This window comes from Oryx dammah, unplaced genomic scaffold, assembly GCF_014754425.2.
Source record: "Oryx dammah isolate SB20612 unplaced genomic scaffold, SCBI_Odam_1.1 HiC_scaffold_12, whole genome shotgun sequence".
NCBI classification, from domain to species: Eukaryota; Metazoa; Chordata; class Mammalia; order Artiodactyla; family Bovidae; genus Oryx; species Oryx dammah.
The window spans coordinates 47,822,083-47,846,592 of NW_024070196.1; the positions used below are offsets into that span (position 1 = coordinate 47,822,083).

Sequence of the window (24,510 nt, forward strand, 5' to 3'; positions counted from 1 at the left end):
CGTCAGAGAATTCCTGAAATAGGACTTGACTCTCAAAGCCTTTGGGTTTTCTTTTTCTTTATTTACTTATTTAGAAGAGCTTACTAAACCTTTCTGAACCCACACTTAGGAAAATCACCCAAGTTTTGTTTCTTCCAGCTGGAAGTTTCGAGATGCAGAGACCAATCCAAAACACTAGTATTTGGCCAATGGCTTGAACAAAACACTTGGAAAAAAATGCCCATTTTAAGAGCCAACATATTATCTGGGCCTTTGGCTTCCATCCCCAGTAGACCTGTGTCCTCCACTGTTGTGAGGAAAGAGAGAGTGAATTTTTCATTTGTGTGAATCCATTTTCATGCCTCTGGGAAATCAATCTCTCCAGCCATGCATTTTTTCAGTGGCTGGTCCCTGATGCACGCTCGTCTCTCTGTGCAGGGTCCTTGAATCTGTGCTTCCCTCTGCCTGGTGCTTTATCTGGATCACATACTAGTGCCTCTAGGGTATTTCATGCTTCAGGTTTCATGTCCTCAGAGTGGCCTTCCTTGACCTCCTTGGAACTGTCCTCCTCCTCCAAAGAACTGTCCTTGCCCCACTGAACTCTTTTTTTTGCTGTTGCCACAGTTGAAACTTTTGCAAAGGTCTATGTGAGGAGTTTCCCCAGTGATCCAGTGGTTAAGAACCTGCCTTGCAGTGCAGGGGATGCAGGTTTGATTCCTGATCACGGAACTAAGATCCCACATATCTTGGAGCAACCAAGCCTGTGCACCACAACTAGAGAGTCCATGAGCCACAAAGAAGACCCAACACAGCCAAAATAAATAAATAAATATTTTTAAAATAAAAAAGGTCTATGTGAAGATTTGATTAATATTCATAATGAAGAGTGCCCAGATCCAGATCTCTGGGTACCATGCCCCATATGCCCAATTTCTATCTGCTTTCCCTTTCAAGGTCCAGCACCTGAGACTTTCTTAGCTAATCCCACTTTGCCTACCTGTGCAGATGCCAGAACATGCCTGGGATCTACAGCCTCCCAGTTCAGTTCAGTTCAGTCGCTCAGTCGTGTCCGACTCTTTGCGATGCCATGAATTGCAGCACGCCAGGCCTCCCTGTCCGTCACCAACTCCTGGAGTTCACTCAGGCTCATGTCCATTAAGTCATCCATCGAGTCCATCGAGATGCCATCCAGCCTTCCCATCCTCTGCCGTCGCCTTCTCCTCCTTCCCCCAATCCCTCCCAGCATCAGAGTCTTTTCCAATGAGTCAGCTCTTTGCATGAGGTGGCCAAAGTACTGGAGTTTCAGCTTTAGCAAGGCAACCCTTAACCAGAGTTACAGGAGCTCGCTCGTACCACAGCTTAGCCTTGAATGCCTCCCTATCTTGCTTTCTTAGTTTCATGCCCAGTGGTGTGTGCATGCTAAGTTGCTTCAGTTGTGTCCGACTCTTTGTGACCCTATGGACTGTGGCCCCCCAGGCTCCTCTGTCCATAGGATTCTCCAGGCAAGAGTACTGGAGTGGGTTGCCATGCCCTCCTCTAGGATCTTTCCCCACCAGGGACTGAACCCTCATCTCTTGCATCTCCTGCATCGCTGCCAGGTTTTTTATTAGTGAGCCACCGCACGTCCAGGGGAAGAACCAGAAAAGGCCTGAAGAGGAAAGTGTGTGCTAGGCTCAGCTCCCTGAAAGTTTCTTATCTCAGGAATTTTAGATCCTCAGTTCCCTGCTGCCTCCAACCTCCTGCATATAGTTTTTGTCAGTTCAGCCCAGTGAGCCTGCTGCAGGCTCTGAGCAACACAGTATGCATAGATAACACCCCAAGGGGACGGTGTGGGGACCAGTGTGGGCCAAGCCTCAGTACCCAATCCCCTTCTCTGGGATCTTTGCCTCCTCTCTCGATCACCTGTGATACAGACCAGAGTTCTTGGCTTCCTTACCAAATAGAAATTGATCAGAGGCCAGACAAGAAATTCAAACAAGGCTTTATTGGGGCCCCTGCTACAACAGGGAGAATAAGCAACAAGCTCCTTGCTCACCAGCTTCCCAAGTTGGGAGTGAGCTGGTTCCTTATACGGGGTGAGGGTAGGGGTGTGTTCAGAGGTCAGGCTGGAGGGGTGGCCTAGGTGGTTTGCCCACGTGGTTTGCCCACCCCTTAGGTGGTATTAAGTGCAGGGGGCATACGAAGTACCCTGCTTTTGCTCCCAACACCCTGTTTTTGCTCTGGGTTCTGCCGAAGTGGCAGTTGCATTTTTTTGGTCTCTTGTGTCTTGTGGTCCATAATTTGCCCCAACTGCACATGCACACAGTTAGTTTTAGTCCCTTATAGTTTCTTTGTATTTTGTTGCTCGAGAAACTGTTTGTCCAGGTGCAAACACTGCAGCAAAGGGTCTCAGGTCCCAGGTCCAAGCTTGTCTCAAGCGCAGTTGCTCTCCAGTGCCTTGAAACAGCTGGTTTTGGGGCTTGTGGCCACTTGTGTCATTTTTATCTATGGAAGAGCTATTTTCTTAAAAAATTTATGTATTTATTTTTGTGTTTCACTGGCTCTTTGTTACTGCATGCAGGCTTTTCTCTAGTTGCGGTGTGTGGGCTTTTCATTGCAGTGGCTTTTTTTTTATCGCTGAGCATGGGCTTCTAGGGCGCGAGACCTTCAGCGGCTGTGGCACATGGGTTTAGCTTTCCCGAGGCATGTAGGAGAGATGGGATCCAAACCCCTGCATTGGCAGGCAGATTCTTAACCACTTAGCCACTAGGGAAGTCCGGAAGAGCTCTTCTGAAAGAGCAAGCCCTTCATCACCATCCCAGAAAGCAGGCTACTCACTGATGCAAGCTGGCCAACCTCAGCTCCTTTCACCTCATCTTCCAGGTTTGCCCTCGAGGCTGCACACTTGGAAACAAATGGTGCTCTTGTTCAAAGGAGAGCTGAAGCTTTTCCTCCAGGTGGGAGCATATAGACAAGTAACGATTGGGCTGGCTTTTAGTCCCCCATCTCCCTCTCCCCCAAGGGGTCCTCTCCTGCAGCCCACAGTCTGTTCCACCCACTTGGGAGCCTGATCACCTCCAATCGAGGGCTGTGGAACCTTTCCTGTTAATTATACTTAAAAATCAATATTTGCACTTTGATCTCAACCGTGGAAGAAAAAAGAAAGGTGAGGGCAAAAACCTTAGAAGGACATTAGCAAAGCTCCAACAGCGGTGAACTGGATCACTTTTACAAATGATTTACAGTACTCTTGGGCTACTTCTAAAATCAGAAAGATAGTTTAAAAGTCATATTGATAATGATATACTTTCAAAATATGAATAAAACTATGGAAAATTATGTCCATCATTTGGGGAAAAACACTGAAGCATGTGTAAAAGATGAGCTATTAATTTTTATTTCTAGGAGGAGGGACGGCCTTTTTTTCTTTATTTCTTCTACTTTTCTTCATTTTCTGGATTTTGTGTCATGACCTTGAATTACTCTGTCGGTTTTATTACATTTTTAACACAAGAAAAGATATGTGAAGCTTGTATTAGTGTAATAATTAAGACCAGTCTTTGGAGACATGATCTTGGGTTTGAGCCCTGGCTCGGCTAGTCCCTAGTCTTGACCTTGAGAAGAATGGTCTGAGTCTGTTTCTTCATCTCTAATATGGGGGGAGGGGTAACACACCTGCCTCAGAGAGTCATTGTAAGTGAATGACAACATACATTTAAGGATGTCTAACACTGAGTCTGCCCCAGACTTGTCAAATGGAGTCTCATTATTACTATCCTTGTAGTTATTGTTAATATTTTTAAATTACTGTCATAACTTATTATTGACAATAATAAGAACTAATGCTAATAAATATTATAGTTGACCCTCCAACAACATGGGTTTGAACCGTGAGGGTCCACTTATATGTGATTTTTTTCTATAGTGAATGCTACAGTCTTGAAAGACCCATGGTTGTTGTTTAGTTTGATACAACGAGACCCTGGTCACTTGAAATCATTAACAGAAAATTTTTAATGATTGTTGGAGTCACTAATGTAGACTAGAGTAGCCAAGTACTCCATTTATTCTGATGAGATTCAAGTTTTAAAAGCAGGACAGTTCCAGGGGCAATGGGATCTGTTGGTCCCCACCATGGACTCAGCTCTACGGGCACCATAGCAGGTGCTCCCTGAGGGAGGAAGTTGCCACCCATCCTCATCGACTTGGGTGCTCAGAACCTGGGTCACTCAGTTGGACTGAGTGGACCACAGAGGTATCTGCCCAAGACCAGCAGCTGGCCCTTTCAGAGTATAACTTGGGGCAGAAATGAAGCAACTAGCATTAGATTCAACCACAGTCCTCTTTCTCTTTATGTGAAGCCTGAATTTTTTAAAAGCAAAATGTGAGTTAGCTAGATAGAGAGCTTGATTTAGGAGCGGACGTGGTTCCCACAGAGGTCTTGCAGGCTGTTTTCTTTTGCTGCATATGTACAGGCACACTGAGGGAGCATAGAACTCTTCTGGTGCCTCAATTAAGAAATACTCACAACATATTAATTCCATTGGCTTCTCACAGACTCCCCCATAATGATATAGACACCAGCCCCCGAGCCCAGGCAAATCTATAAAGACAGAGAATAGATTGGTGGTTGCCTGGGGCTGGGAATTTGGTTCTGGGCGAATGGGAAGTGAATCTAACGAGTATGGAGCTTCTTTTGGGGATGATGAAAAGTTTCTAAAATTGATGTAATGCCACTCTGTGAATATACTAAAAACCATTTAACTGTATACTCTAAATGAGTCCATTTCATGTAATGTGAATTATGTCTCAATAAAGCTGTTATTAGTATATTTTCTCAAAAAACTGAAAATAGAGCTACCCTATAACCTAGCTATTCCACTCCTGGCTTTATATCTGAAAAACACAGAAAAACTAATTTAAAAAGATGAGGGAACCCCAATGTTCATAGTAGCATTATGCATAATTGCCAAAATAGGCACACAACATAAGTATCCATCAACAGATGAATGGATGAAGAAGATGTGGATAAATGGATAAAGTATATATGGAATACTACCCAGCGATGAAAAAGATTGAAATTTTGCCATCTGCAACAACATGGATAGACTTGGAGGGTATTATGCTTAGTGAAATAAGTTAGACGGACAAACACCATATGATGTCACTTACATGTGGAATCAAAAAAAACACAGCAAACCAGTGAATAAAACAAAAAAGAAGCAGACTTGGAGAGAACAATCTACTAGTTACCTGTGGGGAGAGGGAAGTGGGAAAGGGTAAAATAGGGGGAGGGGATTAGGAGGTACAAACTATTGGGTATAAATAAGCTATAAAGATATACTGTACAACACCGGGGAATGTAGCCAATATTTTGTAATAATTGCAGACAGAAAGTAATCTTTAAAAGTTATTCAAAATTTTTTAAAAATTAAAAAAAAAAGCTATTAAAAAAAAGCCTCATCTTCAACCAAAATGCTCTCTTCCCTCAACTAGCCAACAGCCACCACAATCCCACCGAAACTTCAAGCAACAATAAATACAAAACCAGTTAGAATAAAATTACGTCTTTTCCCCAGATAAGAGTTTCAACACAGTTTCCCATTCGATGTCAAGGCTCTCTTTCATGTTTGATGTAAATTGGAAGTTCACAAGTGGGGCACCTCTGACCAACGGTATCAGCATCACTCTGGAACTCTTGAGGAATGCACGTTTCCCCCTGGTGATCCTGAGCACATTCAGTTGAGAACCCCTGGTGTAGACAACAGCGGACAGATGACTGAAAGTTTCCTTATGAGGAATTACTTGGATCAGCCAAGAAACCAAGAGGAAAACAAGCCAACAAACAGAGTATTGTTTTCCTTCCAGCCTAGCAGACAGATTTATTTCTTCAGCACGCTGTACATTTGATGGGGAGAAATAGTAATAGGAGTTAAGTGAAATAAGAGACAGCCCACGAACACTGACTTGTCAAGCCACGGAAAATGTTTTAATGACAATTGGCATCACAGGTATAAATAAATAGCTCCTTTTTACTGTCTATAATATGTGCTAGAAATATCTTTTGAAAAGGTCCAGTCTAGGTTATGAGGCTTCCAGGATCCTTTCTTACCTATCACTTTTAGTAATTAAAAAAATAAAAACAGGAAGCAACCCCAGTAGCTGCAGGCACCGCTACATTGAGAGGATCACGTGACCGCCTGGAGTCTTCCTCGCCAGCGTCTGCAGACGCTGAGAGTCCAGCAGACCAGACCCTGAGGGTTTATGACCCTAGTTTCTTTCTGCCTCATAGGCTTCTCTTTGTGTGTGCTAAATTGCTTCGGTAGTGTCTGACTCTCTGCGACCCAATGGACCATAGCCTGCCAGGCTCCACTGTCCATGGGATCACGCTTCACTTTGGATGAATGCATTTTGCAATGTGCTGCTACACAATTAGGCTGTTAAAAAAACCACAGTTGACTGACAATCTAACATAGATTTTTGTCTTTTCCCTTTATGCTGGTATGCCCTGCTCAACAAAATGAGAAAAACAACAGAAAAGCCCTCCAGCACTTTTTTGATCCTTGTTCATTTCATGATATCAGTGTGTCTTGGGTCAGGTCTACCCTTTGAGGTTGGCGCTGATTACTGGTGTGGATAGATTCCAGCTTGTGGCTCTGACCTCATCTTCCTCTGATAGAAGTATCCCTAGGGCACCACTGATGGAGTCACTGAGGGGTCAGGGGTCCCTGGCTGGGCTCTGTGTAACTGGCCCCTGACACTGTCCCACCCACTGTTTTTGGCCCTGAGGATGGTGAAGGTGACCTTCCCCCCATCCCCACAAAGGCTTTGAGAACTCCCTCTAATTGTAGAAACCCAGCAGATATCAACAAGGCTGGATGGATAAAGCAAAGCATCAAACATAATACTTAAAGAATGGATTAACTGACATCGTTTCTAAAAATTTATCCGCTGTATAGGAATATAACTTGTTTAATTTAGGAAAATATACCATTTGATCCTCAGGAATAAACATTAAACATAAATCAAATGGAAATCTAAGACACAAAAAGAAAAAAAAGGGAAAAAAGAGAATATGGGAAAAGAAAAGATTATTAAGTAAAGATATAAAAATCTTCAAGTCTATCCCAAGAGACAACCCATATTCAGAAATGTCTCCTCCCCAAGCCCAGGGTGACAGTCAAAGGCTGTCCTTAGAAAAAGAAAATTGAATTAAAATGGAAAATGTCTCTAAGCAGGCCCTAGTTTTATATTTTTGATCCTTTATTAGAAATATAAACAGATGATTACTTCTGTCTCTTTTTATTTGTCTTTTTTTTTTTTTGCATTTTTTTTTAACAAATACTTTTTGGTAGCTTGTCTGGGTTATATTTTGACTCATAAAATAACCTTCCTAATTTGGCCTTGCACAGTTAAAATGTCTCCATCAGCTCCGTTCCCAGAGTGTTTTTCTGCCGACTTGAAAAGGTCTGCCATCATCGACCTCTGATCACAAAACTGTCCCTTCTTGGCTTCAGAACTTCCAACTATGGATAGTTTTGAAAACGGGGCCCAAAGAGTCTCTGTTGAGTCCCAGATCTACGTGGAGCTGAAGGAGGGTGTCCAGGCGCCGGTCCTTCGACCAGAGGGGCCTACACTTTGTCCTTGAACTTCTCCAGATAGTCTCTGAGTTCTTTGGGGGCACCCACGCCCACGTCCTGGCACACCCATTTGATGTCCTCCTCCGTCCCACCCAGGATGGAGTTGACGGTGGGGCAGCCGTCGTCGGCGGGGATGGTGGTGAAGGTGGTGAATTTCACCTTTTTCCTCTTGGAGGTGGGCGAGTGCAGGGGCTCGTGTTTCTGGTCTCTGCCCTGCTTGCCCCCCGAGTCGGCCGGCCTGGGGATCTGGCTCTGCCCCTGCTTTTGGGAACCTCCGTTGAGCAGGAGGCAGTTGCTCTCCTCAAAGCCCCCAGGCCCCCGGTCTATGATGGTCGTGTGCTCGTCCTGCGGCGGAGAGCCGTCGCCCACGTTCTCCAGGAGCTCCGCCTCATTGCCCAGCCACACCCAGTCATGCGAGTGGGTCACGGAGGCCTGGCCTTCCAGGGGCACCTGCTTGTGCCTGTACTTGAGGGCGAAGGTGGCGCAGTTGATGAGGAAGACGAGGATCGCCAGGCAGAAGACCCCCAGGAGGGCATACATGCCGATCTCCAGATCGCTCAGGCCGCGGGGAGTCTGCACCAGGTCGCCGGCCCCGCGCCCGCCCCCCGCCTGGGGCAGGTCCACCTGCGCAGGGAAGTTGGCGAAGTCGATGGGGATGGTCTGCAGCTGGCCCTCCCCCGCCAGCCGGCCCCCGTCCAGCCGGCTGTTCTTGCCCACCTTGTTGTCCAGCAGTGACTTGGCCGTGGGGTTGCCCCTCCGGAGGACCCCTTCCTCGCGTTCCACGGAGGAGCTGCCGTAGAAGGGTCCTTCCTGGGCCTTCTGGCGCCGGTCGCTGGCGTGGTTCTTGATCTCAGCCTCCTCGTAGTCCACACCTGGGCTGGAGTTGGCGTCGTTTTGCCCGAACTTGACCCTGACGCTCCCCACGCCGACCGCCAGGACGCTCTTGCGTTTGGATTTTTGGCAGGCCTCTGCGATGGTCAGGTCCACGCGAACCAGGGGTCCCTGGCCTTCGCCTTCGGCCATCACAGTGGGCCACCTGGGCGAGCGGGGCTGGGGGACGGACACAACGGCCTCGTCCAGGGAGGTGGTTGTCAGGGTGAAGTCCTTGGTGTCGTAGATGTCCAGGGGCGTCACGGAGCCATCGCTGAACTGGAGCCAAGTGCTGACCACAGCTTCCTGTGGGGAGAGAGGCAGTTAGAAAATCCACGGGGGACAGGAGGAGGTGAGAATGGGGGAGACGCCTCTTCTCTTAGGATCCTGCATCCTGCTCCTGCCCCTACCAATCCTAGAGGAGAACCCAAAGACTCAGGGGCAGGACTGAAAATCCAGACCTGATGTTTGATGAAGCTGGGAGAAAAAACATCCAGGGTTTATATCAAGATCTGAGAGACAGCTTAATTGAAACAAGAACAAAAGCAGATAGCCAATGACAGCTCCAGCATAATCCTTACCAGGGGGAAAAGACCCCATAAAAAGCCCTCACTGAATGAAGGCTCCATTACATTTATTAAGGAAGACTTCACTTGAGCGTGTCCTTGGAGGCTTCACATTTCCTGCCCCTCACTCTGATGCACCAGCTCTCCTTCTCATCAGAACCCTTGTGATGACACTGAGTTCAGTGTATTCCATTCTCTGCATAATCCATGGTAACCTTTTCATCTCAAGATCTTTAATCGCCACTGCAAAGTCCCTTTTGAAACATAAGGTGACTTATTCACAGGGTCTAGGAATTAGACGTGGCAATCTTTGGTGTACCATTATTCTACCTACCATGGGAGTGATGGTAGCTAAGATGTCCATAGTGATTCCTGGGTACCAGCCCCTGTTCTAAGTCATTTTCATTAGCAACTCATTTAATCTTCACATCACTATACAAGGTAGATACTATTATCCATATTCCTCATTCTGCAGATGAGTAGATTGAAACATGCTAAGGACCCAAGGCTTGCCCAAGTTTGCAGAGCTAACTGATAGAGTTGGGGTTGAGTCCAGGCAGTTTGTCTTGAGTCTTAACCACGGTTGCTAGTTAGTTTCCTGGCTGCCTTTGACTCTGAGGTCACTGACCAGGCCAGGGACAACAGGAGACAATTGTGTTGTGTCTGGAATTCTTCCCAGTCCTCTAAGCACAGGCCCTGAGTGGTCCAATTTTCATTCATCTGATCATTCCAGGGACATGTATTAAAAGCCTCTTCTGTGTCAGGCCACGTGCCAGTCACTAAGTAGTCTTTAGAAAATTGACAGTTAATAATACACAGCAGTTTAACTAATGAGAACTTACTGTATAGCTCAGGGAACTCTACTCAGTGCTCTGTGGTGACCTAAATGGGAAGGAAATCCAAAAGAGAGGGGATATATGTATACATATAGCTGATTCACTTTGCTGTACAGCAGAAACTAACACAACATTGTAAAGCAACTATACTCCAATAAAAATTAATTTTAAAAAAGCAATACCACAGCTGTTTATCATGGCAGGCTGGGATGTTTACTGGAGCTGGGCTGGGGTGTTAGTTCTGCATAAGTTTGATGTGCTAAGTTTTACTTTTAATGTTTGGTTTAAAGACAAGGAGGAAGGAAGGTGACTGGAGATCAGGAGAGAGATGGGTGGGCGCTGGCTGTGAAATGACCAGGACAATTCCTATTGGACAATCTACTGGATGTTACGAAGTGGAAGCAAGAAGCAGAGTAGGGAAGGGAAGGGGCAGTGATCTTATGGTTGGGAAGAGCTAATGGAACTCCAGGGGTCTGCTATGGGTAAAGGATCCAGTGTTTCTTCTAATTCTGGCCGCTGGACCCTATGACAAAAGGCACAGAGTTTGAAGTGGGAGTTTTGAATTAAATGCATGGATCCACTGCTTCCCGGGGAACATCTTTCTTTAAACCAGTTCTTCTGGGCCTCAGTTTCCCCCAACTGAAAGTGGGAATGTGAATACAGTAAGTCCCCTACATACAAACAAGTTCAGTCCCAACAGTGAATTTGTTCATAAGTCCAACAAAGTTAGCCTAGGTACCCAACAAACACAATTGGCTATATACTACTGTACTGTGATAGGTTTATAATACTCTTCACACAAATAATACATAAAAAGCAAACAAACACAAAAAATAAGGAAAACATTTTTAACTTTACAGTACAGGAACTTGAAAAGTATAGTACAGTATCGGCTACATCACTGCTGCTTTTGCACTTGCTTCCAGACATCCTGGGCTTGAAATAAAGATACTGCACTACTGTACTTTATACAGTACTGCACAGTAAAGTACACAAAAGCACAACCCTTTGTAGAGGATGCATACATGTGACAATGGACACCAGACACGTGAACTAAGTTATGTGATTGGACATGCAAGCACACGTTTGCATCTTTGAAAGTTTAAAACTTGAAGGTTCACATGTAGGGGACTTAAGTACCTAAAGGTTCTGAGATGAACATCTATTTGGCCCACCCAGTTTCCATTCCTCCTTTCTGATGGGAGCTAGGACACTAATTTTCCTTTCAGACCCATGTCTTTCCTCCATTCGGAGTCCAAGGAGCATGGGTGGGATGGACCCCACCCTCCAGTTCCAGAAGTGGGCATGTGACCAAGGTCTGGCCAATCACAACATTCCACTATTCTGATCCCAGTGATTGGCTCAGGAAGGAGCACATGATCCAAACCAGCCAATGGGATGTGATCTCTGGGCTTTTGCTGAAATTAGAGAATAATTTTATTTCCTCTATGACTACTGAGTTGGGATGCAAGCCTGGAATGGGGAGTAGCCCTCCTGTAACCACTTAAGTGTTTGCAGTGGTAAGCAATCTGCTGGAATCTGAGGCCAGCACAGGAGAAAGAAAGTTGACACAGTGAGAGAGAAAGACTCTTAAGGGCATGTGACAAGAACAGAGAATGTCATACTCAGCAGATGGCTGAGTATAAACTAGTTAAAAACTAGGTAAAAAATACAAATAAGAGATGCAAATTCCTAGGAATCAGAAATTAAAAAAGAAGGCATACTACAGTGATACACATAGGTAACTGTTACTGAGATTGCTTGAGGGGGTGTAGAACTATTCAGAAGACCCACCAGCCAGTGGCTGGGATGTTGATACCCACCTGGGCAAGTGTCAGATGGGCATGAGACCTTTAACATAAAGCTAGGATTCCTCTCCACATAGGGAGATGAGAAATCCTACCCACTGGATCAGAGACAGCAAAGATGCTCATTTCTGCTCTGAGCACTGGATGGGAAAAATGTCTCCCTGGAAATCAGAACCCCACCCCTTCCCCATAACTGAGTGTGGTGTCTGAAGTTATACCATCTGATGCTGCAGGAGCTGCAAGCAAAGACGTTAACTTGAAGCTAGACTCACACACATGCAAAAATGTACAGGAATTTCTCAGAACCACACAGAGCAAAGCAACCATGGCTCTAGAGGTACCCAAGGAAAAAAAAAGAAAAATCAATCCCTACGAAAGAAGGCTCTACCATGAGAGAGAATCATAAAAAATTCACATACAAAGATCAGAAGACAAGGACAATAAAAACAAAACAAACCAATAACAAAAACTAGTCAATGAAAGACAACAGTTAAAGGGAGTTAAAAAGAGTAAAAACTACTCTGAAAGAGTGGGAAAGACTGGATGAAAGAACAGGGAGCTGTGGAAAGAACCAAACAGAACTTCTAGATGTGAAAAATCTTCTGGTTGAAATTCATTACTCAGTCTGAATAGCTGATTAGACATGGTTGAGGAGAGAATTAGTTAGTGGGAATTAGTTACTGGGAAACTGAGTCCAGAAATTCACCCAGAATGTAACCTCAGGAATATAAACTGATGAAGCATGGAAAAGGATGTTTGAAGAAATGAGGAAGAGAATGACCAACAGTCTTCTGTTAAGAGTTACAGAAGGAAAGAATATGGGAGAACTTCAAAAGTCAAAGAATTAATGGCTGGACAGTTTCCAGAATTGAGGACAAGTGCCAATAATAAAAATGAAGTCTCCTGAGGACATCCTCAGGTGGTCCAAACTGCCTTCCAATGCACGCTGTGTGGGTTCTCTCCCTGGTAGGGGAATTAAGATCCCACATGCCATAGGGTGCAGCCAAAATGTTTCTTTTAAAAAAAGTAAATAAAACTTGTTTTTACAAAGAGCATTTCATTTTAAAAAACAGAGGCTTACTTATTTATTTTTTTGGCTATGCAGCTTGGCATGTGGGATCTTAGTTCTCCAACCAGGGATTGAACCCGTATCCCCTTCAGTCAAAGTGTAGAGTCTTAATCACTGGACCGCCAGAGAAGTCCTTAAAAATGAAAGTTTCTGTTGACACCACTGGAGCATCTGGATCTAGCTTTACCTGAAGATTCAAATGCTTGGACATGAACTGATAAATTCTTACATCTGTCTTGGCCAGCCCGAGTTAGGTCTCTATCACAGATGGAAAGCCCAGACTAACATCAGCCTCCTGTTAGGAGTGAGTGAGAATGTACCTGAAATCTAAAGATGGTGTGTGCTTGCTGTTGGCATCTGCCCATTACCCCACAAAACCTGCCTGCTCGACTTTCAGCTGTCAAACTTGCAAGGTGGTCTTGCCAAGAAGCATTCTAACTTCTGAAACCCACGTGGTCATGCCCACAGCCAGAAGTGCTGAAAAATTAACACCCCCCAGAAGCAGCCCTCCATTAAGGGCTGATGGGAAGGGTGATAAATATCCCAGCTTCCTTGCCCCTCAGGTATAATAACGCTTCAGTCTTTTCTACACTGGCTGATGGTTTCCCAGGAGATTCAGGCTCCAGTACCCCACAGTGGTGGCTGAGTTGAGAATACACTTTTTTCTTTTTTAACTTTTTGTCTTATATTGGAGTACAGTCAACTAACAACGTTATGGTAGTTTCAGGTGGACAGCAAAGGGATTCAGCCATACATATACATGTATGCATTCTCACCTAAACTCCCCTCCCATCCAGGCTGCCACGTAACATTGAGGAGAGTTCCCTGTGCTATACAGTAAGTCCTTGTTGGTTATCCATTTTAAATATAGCAATGGGTACATGTTCATCCCAAACTCCCTAACTATTCCTTCCCCTGTCCTTCCCCCCTGGCAACCATAAGTGCAGGATACACACTCTTTTGGCTGTCTTTCCTTCCTCCCTTCCCTCACTTCCAGACTCCCTTCTAGGGTTCCCTTCACTGCCCAAATGAAGTCCTGGCATGCAGATCCTTATCTCAGGCTCAGCTTCCGGGGGGAATCAAACCTAAGACACGAGTGGCTCAGAAATTTTGTTTCCTGCCCTCCTCTCCTTTAGCTTCATCAACTGAGAAATCACACCATTGGACAGACTCCCTTCTAAAGCCTCAGCTGAATGCATTCATGCTGTGGGAGACCTCATTTCTCTTGACTATTCTAGCTTTCTTCAGAACTAATAGGGCATGGGGAAGTATAATACGATTGCCCTCATATTCATGGCAAACCTTTTGAATTTCAAAGTTGGAAATATCAAGAACAAGAGGCCAGCCTTCCACACTCCAAGGACTGAGATAAAACACTGTTAACGCACTGTGCCAGTTCATCTTGGCTGACTTTTCATCTAGAGTTCATTTTTCTTTACCAACTCGAGACAGCGAACGAACTTAACATCAAACAAACCCCCCTGAACAGCAGACAATCCGAATTAAGCCCTCAGAACACTGCAGGCTTGCCAGCATCCATCTCCATCAGCCCTGCTGTGTGACTGAGACCAGGTCTTTCCATTAGCTCATGACAGTAAGGTTGGAACATAGGGGTTGTCTGGGGAGAAGCCAGCACATTTCCCTAAAGATGAGAAATTCTGAAATAACTTAAAATAACACATGCCCGGGCATGATTTAGAGCTCCTATTCTTTCAAGAGTCATGTCTGCAAATTGAATGAACTCCATCCATAAATCCCGGTAGGCAGTGCCGGGGCCCTCCAATTACCATCAGCCGATGAAGACAGATGGGTGATACTGGAAGCTGATGGGTGGCCTTGCCCCACGCCAGGGAGGTGGCAATGCCAATCGTCCCCTAATTAATTACCAGTTCTCGGCAAATAGCTTCATGCCTTCTGCTTTGTCTCCCCACTTTCCTCCTCTGCTCTTTCTAAACCAGCCAACACCACGCCAGTGTCCTGTCCCCGGGAGAGGTGAGCCGAGGTGCCAGCACTGTGAGCTGGATGTGGATGAGAACCCCCTACAGGTCCCTGCTGGTGATGCTCTGGAACAAAGCCAGGTGGTGGTTGTTGTTCAGTTGCTAAGTCACGTGTCTTTGTGACCCCATGGACTGCAGCATGCCAGAATCCTCTGTCCTTCGCTGTCTCTGGGAGTTTGTTCAAATTCACGGCCATCGAGTCAATGATGCCATCCAACCATCTCATCCTTTGTTGCCCCCTTCTCCTCCTGCCTTCAATCTTTCCCAGGATCAGGGTCTTTTCCAGTGAGTCAGCTCTTTGCATCAGGTGGTCAAAGTATTGGAGTCTCACCTTCAGCAACAGTCCTTCCAATGAATATTCAGGACTGATTTCCTTTTAGGACTGACTGGTTGGATCTCCTTGCTGCCCAAGCGACCCTCAAGAGAATTCTCCAGCACCACAGTTTGAAAGCATCAATTATTCAGTGCTCAGCCTTCTCACATCCATACATGACTGCAGGAAAAACCATAGCTTTGACTAGATGGACCTTTGTCGGCAAAGTAATGCTTCTGCTTTTTAATACACTGTCTAGGTTTGTCATAGCTTTTCTTCCAAAGAGCAAGTATCTTTCAATTTCATGGCTGCAGTCTCCATCTGCAGTGATTTTGGAGCCCAAGAAAATAAAGCCTTTCACTGTTCCTACTTTTCCCCCTTCTATTTGCAGGTCCCTGCTGGTGATAGTCTGGAACAAAGCCAGGTAGCAACAGCTGAATTTCTGGAATGGTCCACCCTATTCCTTTGAACCTGAGAACATGATGAGATGTCCCTCTTATGATATTATAGGCACAGGTGAAGTTAGGGAGAGCTGCCTAGCTGAGATGGGTGGGTCTACTGTAGTCATATGAACATTTGGAAGCAGAAGAGCTTTTCTGGGTGGTGACAAAGGGAAACTCAGAGACTGTGCACTGTTAGTGGTTCTGAAGATGGTGCAGGGTGTGGGCAGAGAGAAGGAAGTGGAGAGAGGCTCCCGGCCAGCAGCAACAAACCTAGGAACCTCAGGTATTCAACTGCACAGAGCTGGATTTCGCCAACCACACCAGTGAGAGTGGAAGTGGATTCGTCCCCAGAGCAACCTGATAAGATGCTCTGCTCTCAGCCTGTGGACCCCAGAGCATGGGACCCCACTCAGCCCACCTGGATTCCCGACCCACAGAACTGTGAATGACAGTGGGTGTTGTCTGAAGCAGCTGGCTTTCTGAGAGTTTGCTGCCTAGATGGTTCATCCACCTCTGAGCACTGGGTACCACCCTCCAGTTCATCACAGATCCCACTGCTTGGACCCCAAAGCCACGTGGATTTTACACAGCCAGCATCACTTCCTCCTAGAATGTGGTTTGGCTACCCTGCCCCCATTCCTGCCATCTCCCTCCCCTTTGGCTAGATCAAGCTGGACCCTGCTCCCTCCTGGCATCCGGGCCCTTACCTGTTTAGGGGCCCGCAGCAGCTCCTCAGCTGTGGCCACAGCCGTGACAGCCCTGCTGTTCTCCGTGCTGGGGTGGAGGGCTACAGACAGCCCAGCCACGAGCTGGATGGCCAGGTCTGACACCGCGACTTTGTCATCCAACACAGTGACAGTCTTCTCAGCCAGGATGGAGTCGGACAGAGGGGACAGGACCTGAGGGACAGACAGACACAGACCAACCCATCACATCTGCTTCTGGATGGATGTTGGAACCTTTCCCAGCTATGCTTTGCCCACCCCTACAGGGTACAGAATAGAGTGGGAAGGAGCCAGAACTTCCCTCTATACATTATCCCATGTTATGTGAGAATCAGATAAAGCCACTCTTCCCTCTGACACTTTAGCTCTGTCTTTTGGAAACTTGACCTAACTATTAAAATCCATTGTGTCTTTGAAAGGAAATGACGCTCCCCATTTAGATGAAGCCTCTTTGCCTACCGCACAAACTGGTCAACCATACGTGGCAGTCCTACTGGCTGGACTCATGAAGAGTGGTGCATCAACGGACTCTGTTCAGCCTGAATCCCATTCTAAGTGAATTAGGCCATCAACTGGGGAACCGAATTATAGACAGCCTAGTCTCCCCTCCAACCCCGGGGTACAATGTATCTTCTGCTGAAATGTTACTTTCTGCCTCATTTGTTGTTGTTTAGTTGCTAAGTCCTGTCCAACTCTTTTAGGAACCCACTGACTCTAGCCTGCCCAATTCCTCTGTCCATGGGATTCCCCAGGCAAGAATACTGGAGTGGGTTGCCATGTCCTTCTCCAGGGCATCTTCCCAACCCAGGGATCCAACCCACATCTGCACTGGCAAGTGGATTCTTTACCACGAGCACCAGCTGGGATGCCCTTCTGCTTCATCTCATGTACCAAATGTTGGACTTGGGATGTCCAGGTGAAATGGTAGAAATATATCAACCTTTCCCACCTGGGGCAGTTGTGAAAGGATCCAGAAGGACATTTCAAAAAGGTGGAGTCGCATACACTACTATACATGAGAGAGATAACCAAGAAGGACCTCCTGTACAGCACAGGGAGCTCTACTCAGTATTCTGTGATAACCTATATGAGAAAAAAGTCTAACAAAGAAAAGACATATGTATTTGTGTAACTAAATCACTTTGCTGTAACACCTAGAACTAACACAACAATGTAGATCAAACTATCCTTCAGTAAAATTAAACAAACAAACAAAAAAACCCTCCACAAAAGGTGGAGTCAGTAGTGTGGGACTTGATGTGTTGAGTAAAAGGCCTTCTGCGCCCTCCCATCTGCCCTGAAATCCCACCCTTCTATACATTTCCTTGGGCAAAAGAGACAGCAGGATTTTGAAGAGTTGCTTGAATGACTACATATAAACTACAGGCTGACTTAGGAAAGAAGAGGGGAAAGGAAGAAAGGAATCCTGCCCTGGCCACTGGCATGAGTATTGCAGAGTGGGGAGCAGATGCTTTCTAAGAGGGTGTAGGAGGTGCGGATTGGAGAGGGGGCGCCGAGGGGGGAGAAGCAGAGGCAGGGTGGGCTGGGGTGGGGGTGGTGGGAATGAAGGACGCAGCAGAGAGTGGGGTCACAGAAGGTGCTAAGGTGTGCAGCGCCACCTTCTCATTTGTTTGGAAGGAGGCTGGGACTCAAAAGGGCTTCCCTGGTGGCTCAGGCGGTAAAGAATCTGCCTGCAATGCAGAAGACCCAACTTCAATCCCTGAGTCGGGAAGCTTCCCTGGAGAAGGAAATGGCAACCCACTCCAGTATTCTTGCCTGGAGAATTCCACGGACAGAGGAGCCTGGTGGGCTTCAGTCCACAGGGTCACAAAGAGTCAGACATGACTGAATGACTATCACTTTCACTCCACTTTACCTGGGACTCAAAGAGCTGGTCCAGACTCACCTTCTGGTGTCCACAGGATGCCATCAGAGGACCCACCCCTGCTAGCAAACTGCCTCCCTCCAAGGCACACCGCGCTCAGTGATGGGTATGCAGAGGTTCCTGGCTCCAGCTTCCTACCTGGATGGTTGTCATGCCAACCTCCCGCCCGACCAGGATCCTGCTATCCTGGAGAGTGGCCACGTGCGGCTCCTCCAGCTTCATGAAGTCGGCAACCAGGTGGGTGATGTCGAACTGCCAGTCGGGACTGAGCAGGTGGCTCGGCTGGCCCCAGGGGCCAGCCCCCTCAGACACAAACTGGGTGAGGACCCGCACCATGGCGTGCTGGTACTGGAGGGCACAGCCCCGGCCCCGCCGCTCCTCCTCGTCCTCATCCTCGCTGTCTCGTGTGGGCCTGATGGGGAAGGAGAGGAGACTCTCGGTTCAGGGGATAGAATTCATGATGCTCTGGAGTTGCAAAGCAGATACCTCCCCATCAATTGCCAAGAGATAGCATCCCAGGCAAGAGACTCAGGACCACACAGAAGCACCAGCTCTTTTTTAGACAATGCAAAGAAGCTTTATTGTACTTGCCAAAGGAGGAAGGTAAGACTTAATTGGGAAGGAAAGATAGACATCTCTCTCCACTTAACAGCACGACCCCATATCCCCAAGAATTTCCCCATATCCCACCTCCTGTATATGTAGCCCACAAAACACTATCTTTCTCAAAGGCACCTGTTGACATATAAAAGATGTAAGAGTTAATATTTATTAATACTAAAGCTACACTGTCCATGAAGTAGCTGAGAACCACGTGTGGCTATTTACAATTTAATTTAAAAGAAGAAAATTAAGCAAATCCCAGCATTATATTTCTCAGTCACTCCATAACCCCTTGTGCTAGTGGCTACTGTATTGGATACTGTGGTTCTAGAACATTCTACCACTGTAGAAAGGTCTATTTGTCAAAGTGGTATGATGCTCTGGAGATGTGCCCATGCTAAGATCTTCATGGATGGATTCTTAACACCATGAGGCAAAACTGTAATTATTCTTATGTCCAGATGAGGAAACTGAGTCAGAGATGTTGGGTGGCTGGCCCAAACTCACAAAGCTAGAAAGCAGCCAAGCTTGGATTTGAAACCAGCAAGTGTCAGTTTTTCCTCCTTCAGGGACATGGAACAAACCCACATCTTGGTCACTTGAGACCACTAAATGGTCTGAAGTCTTGGCTGGATTCACAGCTGTCTTCCTCATCAGAGGAGGACAAATTCCTTCAAGTTCATTCTGTGAAAGTAGACTCACCATCTCACTGTCCTATTTATCTTACTTGTTCCTTAAAAATCAAGACTCTGGTGCCTGGGAGACAGTCAGGAAAATAGCCCTGATGGTTTACGATGGAAGATGTCATACAGGAAACCAATAATTCAGTAACAATTGTTATGTAGCTGACCTGGGGGCCACAGAGCTGAGGAAACAAGACTCCAGATTCCCACAAAGGATGATCCAGAGTCACATGGAATAGAAGTTTTTCTTTTGGTTTAAGCGCAGACAGCACCCCGATGGTCCAGTATAAATGCATTTAGATTTTATCCAATAATTTGATATGCACAGAGTTTTTTAAGATTATAGATATTCACCCAGAACAGAAAAGGAATCGCTGTTTCACATAGACAAAATAAGCCCAAACTTCAATTCTCTGGGGGTTGAAAAGGCTAGAAAACTATGTTACTTTTTGTGGCTTCCTTCTGGAGGGGCACTTTCAGGAGAGAGATTACTAGGAGCCCATGTAGAGTGCAAACAATTGGATCTGATACTGACCTGGCTGCTTAGCAGCCTTCCTGCCTGGCTGGGTTATCCTGAGTCTCGGTTTTCCCAGAGGACTGTTGTTAGGCTGCAGAGGCATGCACACTTCGCATCATGTAATCACCATGGTAACAGCATCACCTGGGCCCTGCACTGGCTCCTGCATTGACTCCTTTGTTGACATCAGTATCCACAGCCATTGCTGTCATGGTTCTGATGTGTCTCCCCATCCCAGACTCACCTCTTGCTGGCCACGATGGGCACCCTCCAGCCTTTAATCTGGCTCAGCTCCGTGTCAGAGACCTCGATCTGCAGGGGCAGTCGGGGCACCCATACGGTGATGTGCAGGGGGGCACTTAGGTGCTGATACGTGAAGTTCACCACCACATCCACCTTGCCTTTCATCTCTTTGCCATTGACAAAGACATAGTCACAATGGTCAGACACCTGCCAAGAGAGAGGGGATGGAGGAGGAGAAGTTCTCTGGGATCTGAAGACCACCTTTCAGCCATTTGTCCTTGTCTCTAGCAAAGCACACAGGTTTAATGTAGGTTCTCCTCAATGCGGAGCCTGAGACAAGGATTTGGTGCAGTCGGTTTACTTGGGAGGTGACCCTATGGAATGGGGACCAGGGAACAGACTGAGGGAGCCAGAGAAACAAGAAAGGTCAGTAGAAAGGTCCATATTTGCATCTGGTGCTGTGACCATTGAGCTCTGTTTTTCAGGGATCTTGTGGAAAGCCTCCAGAATTGTCAACCTGCAGGATGAGAGGCAGACATATAATCTCTCTCTCCTCTCTCTCACTGGGTGAGTGCTGCCCATGTGTTCCCCCTATTCCAGGCTGAGACACAAGCCCTGGGATGGAAAGCGTGAGCAGTGTGAGAGAGGCAGCAATCACCAAGCGAACTTGAATCTTGTCAGAATCGCAGCTGGGACTGAGCTCTGGGTGGATTCAGGGAATGTGATGCAGGTACCAGAGAATGTCTGTTCTCCAGGCTGATGTCTGTCCAGAAGATCAGCCACATCCACGTCCCACCCGATCCAGCCCCCCAAGATCTGAAGGGCTTGTACTTCCTCAGGAAGTGGAAGAAGAAGAGCCTTCTTCCTCAGCAAAGCTCTGCTCCCAGTTCTTACATCCACTGTTTCAGTTACAGGCAGCCCCAGTGACTCCCCAGAACACTCAGGTCTTCATAGATGGTGTTCCTTTTCCCTGGGAATGCTGTTCCTTCTCCGCTTGCAGCACGTCCCCTGACCCCCTAGGATTATTTGTGTATCTGTACTGTTACTGCTCCTTCTGTGAATGGCAGCATCACATTAGTGAAGATCAACCAGCATGTTTCTTTCCCCTGAATTCCCTCCCCTCTCTTTTCCCATTTCTAGCAGATCACGGCCTCAGGAAAGAGATAAGACAGAACACAAAGCAGAACAAACATAAACAAAATAAAAATAAAAGCCTGCGAGCATCTAGATTTTGTGTTCCTCTGCTGAACCCTTAGGAAGATGGATCTATTTACAGCCCCATGGATACTCAGAAACAGCTTGAGGATGTCTGTGCTCCCTGGGAGGAGGCTGGAAGGAGCAGCATGTGCAAGGATGGGACCACATCAGAGGTAACCCACGTGGATTTCAGCTGATAATGGGTGGCCCCTAGGAGCTGTGAACAGAGCACTTTAAGGCTAGAAGCCCCCTCCCCAAGGCCTTGATAGCAGTTACGTCTTCTAGAAATTAGACTGGGATGATGTTTCACCACCATAATGAATTGAAAACTGAAAATAGAAATCAAGATGGGTTATAGAGGCACGACATCTTGCATAGCCAAATTTGGGATCACACTGACCCCTTGTGCAAATTTGCATTTTCAGCTGCAGAAATGTAAAGCCATTGAAGGCAATAAGTATACCTTTTCCTTCTTTGATCTCTTGGTGCCTCATCCCAGCTGCTCAAGAAGCAGGAGCTCAGCAAAGTAGACTGAATGGATGGTTGCATGAATGGATGGATGGATGGACGAATGGATGGATGGATGAATGAGTAGATGGACAGATGGATGAATGGGTGAATGGATGGATGGAGGGTGGATGATTGGATGGATGAATGGATGGGTGAATAAACTACTAAGTGGATGGATGCATGGATAGATAGACAGATAAATGGATGGATGAATACATATATGCATGGGTGGATAGATGGATGAATGGATGGATACATGTATGCATGCATGCATGGATAGATGGATGAGTGGATAGATGGATGCATGCATACATGAATGAATGGATAGAAGGATGGATAGATGAACAACTAGATGGATGCATGGACAGGGCTCTTTTTTCATGGGGATGTTTGCTTCAACATAGCCATAGATCTTGGGGCAAGAGGAGATGCAAAATATTGAGATAACTTGGAGTCAAGAACAGTGGAAACACAAGAAATTACTTTGAAAACTTCCAGAAAGCTTTAGAGCAGTGTTTCCTAACCTTTTAGGAGTCATTGACTCCTTTGGGAATACACATAAAGTTAATTCTTGCCATAGAAATGCATATACACAGAGTTTTGTGTAGCATTCCAGAGTTAATGAAGTCACACATGGACTCTTTGAGCAGCACTTATATACTAAGTGGTAATAACCAACGTGCTTATCTGTCTCCCGTCCAGGTTGTATACTCTGGAAGGAGCAGTATCTCCTTCAGGGGGTCTATGGCTCCGGTTAAATAACATCCGATGCTGAGCAATGAACTCCTGTGATTGCACTTTCTTTCCCCAGCTTCTAGGAACTGCAGATGACTACTCTGGGCCCAATTTTCAACTTCAACTTGCACTTCTGTTTGGAGGGGCAGCTGGTGAGGGCTGGGCTGAGTGAATTTCTTCCATCTGCTGGGGATAGTGGCAGAGGGCAGTTGGGAGGGGACCACACGAATGGATCTTCTCTCTCATGGTCAGAGTGGTTTAAAAGAGTTTACATACTGATTAAGGGTGGAAACCAATTTTCATTGCTGTCCCAGACTTGTCATTAGCATGTAAACACTGTCCTGGATCTGGGCAGGCATTAGCATAATAGCCGAGCAAGAGTTATATCAGTAATCACTTCTTTAATCAATGTTGTAATTTACAGACCATTGACTTTCCTCATTTATTACCTTTCTGAGCTTTGGTGGGAGGGAACCTGGCCGCTCCAGAATATATAAATAATTAAGAGGAACGCCAAGGGTATGCAGCCACTGGGCATGAGAGAGCCTTTGTCACTGTTATTCCTGAAGGTGCCGTAAATGTCTGGGGAAGTCGCAGGCTGCATTAATCATCTCCTAAGTGGCTAGCAGTGGGAACCACAGTATCACAAAATGAGCTGGCTCGTCTGCAAAAAAGGAATCCAACCCCACTACGGGAATCTTTGCAGCCCCTCTGATGCATTTCTGGGAATCTCTTAAATTTCTCATTGTGGGTGGGCTGCCCATTAAGAACACTACCTCCTGGCCCCTGCTAATAACTGTGACTTTTAAAAATAAACTTATTTTAAAAAATTTATTTATGTTTTTTGGCTGTGCTGGGTCTTCGTTGCTTCACATGGGCTTTCTCTAGCTGCGGCAAGCAGGGGCTATTCTCTAGTTGCAGTGGGAAGGCTTCTCATTATGGTGACTTCTCTCATTGTGGAACACAGGTTCTAGAGCATGGGCTCAGCAATTGTGGTGCTCGGGCTTAGCCAACCCTCAGCATGTGGGATCTTCCCAGACCAGGGATTGACCCATGTCCCCTGCATTGGAAGGTGGGTTCCTAACCACTGGACCACCAGGGAAGTCCTCACTGTGACATTTAAAATACGCTTTTTAAAAGCATTGGTGGCCACAGAATCAATCAGTCTGCTCTTAAGGACCTTGATGGGCCAGGTTGGGTCACAAGGGTTCTGGATGAGTGGCATATGGTTGGTTGATATCTTCTGTCATTCAGACTTTGGCAACTTCCCAAGGATGTCACCTGCTTCCTAAGGTAGAGGCTGGGGACCACTTTCCATGAGGAAAGCAAAAGATATCTGCTGGTCAGCCACCAACATCCAGTGAGACTTTTGTCTGGATTCCTGCAGCCAAGCAGGTTCTCAAATCTGAGTGCACATCAGAGAGGGCTTGTCAAGTATCCACAGACGGTTGAGTCTACCCCTAAAGTCTCAGATAGAGCAGGTCTAGGGGGATCCCCACAGTTTTGCTTCTAACAAGTGCCTGGGAAATGCTGATGCCTCAGGTCTGAGGACCACAATTAAGAGATTCACTCCTTGAAATAATGCAATTGCTCCTTCTATGAGTCCATGGCATCATGTATGTCCTGTCTTAGCCTGCTGGAGCTGCTATTACAGAATATCCAGAGGCTGGGGGCTTAAACACCAGACATTTACTTCTCACATTCTGAAGGCTGGTAAGTCCAAGATGAAGGCGCCGGCAGATTCTGTGTCTGGTGAGGACCCGATTCCTGACTCATATATTTTGTCTTCTGTCTGTGTCTACACTTGATGGAAGGGGTGAAGGAGCTCTTTGGAGCATCTTATAAAAGCATTAATTTAGGGACTTAACATCTCTACTTGGCTCTCTAATTAACATCTCCAACTTCATATGTT

General features: G+C 46.3%; 1 protein-coding gene across 1 annotated transcript in view; it reads right to left on the reverse strand.

Annotated features, from left to right (window-relative positions):
* Nucleotides 1-7,248: 7,248 nt before the first annotated feature.
* TMEM132C (transmembrane protein 132C) overlaps nucleotides 7,249-24,510 on the reverse strand; it is a 288,223-nt gene continuing 270,961 nt past the window's right edge. The window contains exons 6-9 of the mRNA XM_040251283.1: nucleotides 20,158-20,363; nucleotides 18,249-18,522; nucleotides 16,208-16,399; nucleotides 7,249-8,774 (exon numbers count right to left, since the gene is read on the reverse strand). Coding sequence (XP_040107217.1) covers nucleotides 7,590-8,774; nucleotides 16,208-16,399; nucleotides 18,249-18,522; nucleotides 20,158-20,363 — 1,857 coding nt within the window. The 3' untranslated portion in view covers nucleotides 7,249-7,589. The remainder of the gene's footprint in view (nucleotides 8,775-16,207; nucleotides 16,400-18,248; nucleotides 18,523-20,157; nucleotides 20,364-24,510) is intronic.